Source organism: Triticum dicoccoides, chromosome 1B (assembly GCF_002162155.2).
Source record: "Triticum dicoccoides isolate Atlit2015 ecotype Zavitan chromosome 1B, WEW_v2.0, whole genome shotgun sequence".
Classification (NCBI taxonomy): domain Eukaryota; kingdom Viridiplantae; phylum Streptophyta; class Magnoliopsida; order Poales; family Poaceae; genus Triticum; species Triticum dicoccoides.
The window spans coordinates 488,686,680-488,691,481 of NC_041381.1; the positions used below are offsets into that span (position 1 = coordinate 488,686,680).

General features: G+C 42.3%; 1 protein-coding gene across 2 annotated transcripts in view; it reads left to right on the forward strand.

The window, feature by feature from the left end:
• LOC119343366 (cysteine proteinase inhibitor 3-like) overlaps positions 1-968 on the forward strand; it is a 3,696-nt gene extending 2,728 nt beyond the window's left edge. For both annotated transcript variants that reach the window (XM_037614358.1, XM_037614355.1), the window contains one exon: positions 604-968. In XM_037614358.1, the coding sequence (XP_037470255.1) occupies positions 604-677 (74 nt within the window). In that variant the 3' untranslated portion in view covers positions 678-968. The remainder of the gene's footprint in view (positions 1-603) is intronic.
• The last annotated feature ends 3,834 nt before the right edge of the window (positions 969-4,802 follow it).

Here is a 4,802-nt window from a genome sequence, read left to right on the forward strand (position 1 = left end):
AGTGTCATGGCTTTAATTCAAATTGATATAATGTTATGATTCACGTCGCCGGACGTACTCAAAGTTGCCCATCTATATGTTTGAAACTATCTAGATGGGACATGTGAAATATGTCACTAGACTTGTCACTAGAAGTACTTAAATATTTTTTATCTGCACAAACATAAAATTACAAGAAGTAGCGCTCAAAGTAAAAAAAACAGTCAACATTATCCTTCCTAAATTATTGGCATTTTCCCTAACCGCATGGTGAAATTTCGGAAAATACCCGTGTTAGTTTAGTTATATACCCATCATGGTACACTTTATACCTGATTGCTGGTGCTTGTGGGTTATAAGAGGTATTTTGTCCAGATTGATTTAAACAATAACTTGCTTGTTATGCCCCCCGCAAAAAAAAATTAACTTGCTTGTTATGGGAGAGTTGATCAAGGTCCCAAGTATTAGAAATGCAGGGGGTCATTGACTTTGCATGAGATATACTCTTTTGTTATTGGGGGGTATAACCACAAGAACTAAGTCGTAAGCGAGCATTACTTATTTGCTCCGTTGAGTTGTTTGTGAGCACATTGTAGCAAAATGTAACCCAATTTTGATTTCCAGGCACACACGGTGTGAAGGTTGCTTCCATAGAGTATGGAACTGGAAGGCATGAAGGTCGGAACATGAGGCTCTGAAATGTAGCTGCCAGCAACCTGTGAACTTAAGTACTACTAGTAGTTTCCCCTGTGCAAAGTTCTTATCCTCCGTTAGTCTGTTTACCAAATGGCATCTAGTGATCTAGTCCCATCGTCATCCGCTGTTAGATAGTATACTATATGCTGTCACACGGACATGCTTTGAGCCTTTGACAGTTTGACGTCTGAACTCTGTATATTTGTTTTGAAACATGGGGACTCTGTATATTGTATACAGTTCATGTTCAGGTATGTACATTATGGCATTGTTAGTGTTGCCTTCATTGTTCATTCATGTGTCCGAGGACAAGGCATGTGGTTCGGCAAATCTACATACATACAAGTCACTACTCCCTTTGTATCAAAATATAAGACCTTTTTTGACACTATGACATTGTCAAAAATACGTCTTATTTTGATACGGAGGGAGTACTAAAGAACGTCGTAAAAACTCAATACAAAACCAAGATCTTCACATAATTGAATATGTTAATGCGTTTTGCTTTATGTTTTTTTTGTGAAAGTTGCTTGCATTCAAATCATGAAATAATACAAAGTTTTTGACCCGTACAAGCACACCCTAACACAAGCACAATGAATCAGGAAAATAGAGATCACCCTATAAAACAACCAGTAAAACACGAAAATCTTCGAAGCTCCGTGTCATCATTCATGAACCTTGCAAGAAGACCCCTGCAACACAAGACTCTGCAACCAGACCCAAGTAGGTCATCATCTCCAACCACGGCATAATCGTCGCCTCTTTGCTCCTCTTTTCTTCGCACAGGCGCCGAAAAGACAAGAACACACATGTGCATTCAACATGCCTGCACCAGCCTTCGCCATTTGTGGCTTTGAGTACTGCTATATGTGTCCCTTTTAGATGGAAGAAAACTAGGATCCGGTTCCGGCACCGCGGTCGGGCCAACCGCCGGGCAAAGCAGGACATCCCTCCAACAACAACACAAAGTAAGAGGAAGAACAACATCGGAAGATCATACCGACGAGGAGAAAGAAGAAGCTCTGTCTCCACACAACCACCTCCCATCTGAGGACCCAACCGACCAGTATCGGTTGACCCCTAGACACCATAGGCCGCGACCTCGGCGAGATCCGGGGTCCCCCACCCCGCTGACCCCTAGACGAAGGCAAGAGCTTCCCCTGACTGTGAACGGAGCCCGGGAAACTTATTCAGACGCGGCGCCGCCGCAACGGCCTCAACAGCGTCTCTCTCAACCCTAACCCTACTATGAACCGACTCCACGCACAGATCCAAGGCTCCCCCTCCCTCCCGTCACCGGAACGGCCGGCGGAGGGAGAGGGGACCAGCGGCAGCGCAGGCGGCACGCAAACGGAAGCCACGATCGCCTCCTTTTCTCCTGTGCACGTGATCCGGAGTGGCGACGTTTTGCATTATGTGAATCGTGTAATTTAGCTTCACATATCAATGATCTTAAACAACGAGCAAAACTTTGCAACAATTCATGTGTAGCGCACCCACCTGGCTTGGAGGACAAGCTAAGTGGTGCTTGGGGATTGGGAAGGGATCCTCCTCCCTTGGTGCGTTGGCCTTAGGAGGAGGGAGCCCCTCCTCCAAGTCGTGACCTCCCCTAGCTAATATATATAGATGGGAGGGACTAGGGATGAAAACGGAGCGAAAACGGACATAACTGGGTTCTACCACATTTGTTTTCATATATTTTTGCAGAAGCGGAAATGAATACGGAAACCCCGAAAATGAATACAGAAATGAATACTACCGGAAACGAATACAGAGTGAATACAAAGCAGACACGGAAACAGAAGTGGTCGTTTACCGAAACTTAAACCCCCCTTGAATCATAAAGAAATGCACACAAAAACAAACAAATTTAAAGAATTGTTACCATGGGTACAAAATAATATGATTATGTCGACAACTTAGCGTACTATTGTAGTAGTACTGGACAATTGCGTATAGGGTCTAGTTAAGTACGTGTGTGGTTGTAGAAGTTGGGCCTCAAATGATCCATTCTGCTCAGTGTGTCATTGTGTATTGTTCGGTGGTTGGGCTACAAAGCAGCAATAGGCCAATAGTAAAAAAAAATTCCATATTGACGGAAACGGAAAGTTCCATTTCCCGCCTGTTCCACTGGAAATCACCATTCCTTTTTTGTTTCCATTTCCACATAAAAATTTCCATTTTGCAAATTTTCGTTTCCATTTTCACATTTCCTCTCCGTTTTCATTTTCCTCCGGAAAAGCGGAAAAATTTCACTCCATTTTCATCCCTAGGAGGGACAACCCTCCAAATGATTAGATTGGTTGGTTGCGCTCTCCCATTCTCTCTACATTTTTATGCCATTAGGCTGCTCCACCTCTTTCTTGTCCGTTGATTGTTCTTTGTCTTGGATAACAAAACACTGCTAAACTATTGACACGGAACACGTGGATACCGTAGAGGGATCATACATTTGGCCCAAGAGATTTCTTCGCTTCAATCATGGATGGAAGCAAGAAAGTATTCTTCAGTTTTATGCAACACTGTATGTTTCTAGAGACAGGAAGGACTGCAGCATGTAGAAATTTGGATGGTTGACTGAAACTGATAAAATCACAAATGATGCTGAAGATTTCTCAAGAAGCTGAACTTTCCCCGATATGATATTGATAAAAATATGGAACATAGGTTGCATTTCTAGGATGTGACTGATGCACAACTCCATGTGCTCATGGATCCTACAAAGGTTGGCGATGCCTATTCTTATGACCAAGACCCAGAATTTGACTTATGGGAATCATGTTATCTTTCACATCATTTGCATTTCTCTGACACCTATCAACATGCCTTCAAAGGGTGAAAGAATTGTGCGGAACACACTCTACGCCGTGTCCTTTGGGCATGTAATCTTGAAGATCTATTTCTTTGAAATCTTGCTGCTGTTGCTGCAGAATATCCAAAGGATATAAAAAATCTATGCTTCTTGGATTCAATATGCCATCCAACAATTCCAAGACAAAGAGTAGTTTTGTCGGTTCAACTCAAAATCCTTCATTCCCATGTCTGCAATACTCTTTAGATTATCAAGGAAAATGACAAAGGAAAAATCACCTGTTGTACCTGAACAAGTTGCACTTGCTCAAGCACCGAAGATTAATCGGACAACTATTGAGATTTCTCATGATGAAAATCCCTCTCTATATGAGATTTGTCTTAGGTCACAACAATCACTTAAAAGGCATATCAAAATGAACAAAAAAGAAAATTTTCAACTGGCAATTGAGCCGAATTATGTTCATAACACTGACCGCCAAGCATTGCTTGTGGCGCAGGAGGAGAAGAAGCACTCTTGGTTACTTCTTTGGAAGTTTTACACCAAAGATCAACTCAAAGCCAAGGGCATTGACGTATAACTACATTGATGCTTTTGAGACTGATCACAGACACCGTGATACTCCAGTTCTTCCACCCAGGTCTTCTTCAACAAATTTGTTATTTCTCGAGCCTGATGCCGTGCTTGAGAACGAATCAGATGTGACCTTACCAAAGTTCCATGATGACCTAACCAATCCCAGGGAAGATTTACCTGTCGGTATGTCTACTCGCATTGCTCCTGAATATCAAGCCAGAGGAAGTTCAACCGTTGCTGGCACAACTTCTTCAATGAGCAAGATCTTTGGCAAGGGCTGGATCTCCTTCTTCGAGCGGCTCCAGTTCTTCCTCAGCTTCCTCGGACGAGTAGTTCCTCATGTTCTTGTCGTTCCTTTTTGCCACTTGTTGACAAAAAGGGGGAGATGATATCGAGAGGTAGATGTGCGGGTTTATTTGCCACGGTTGGATCGTTTGCCGTTTGGTTCTTCTTCTAAACATTTGCTTCTTCATCGTCAAATAGTTTAAGTTTTTGATTGTGTGAACTTTAAAGTACTGCATGTGGTACTGGTTAACATTCTGGTTCTATTGCTAAATGACCCCCCTCGGTATTATTGCTATTGTATCTGTTTTGCTAGAGGAAATACTACCAGAGTTTGTGAATATCTGAAATATCTTGCTCATAATTCTCTGCTATAATGTTTCTCAAAAAACTGTTTTGTAGGAGAAATTGGTATCAGAAACCACTCAAAAATCTTGCATGAACTCATGTGACA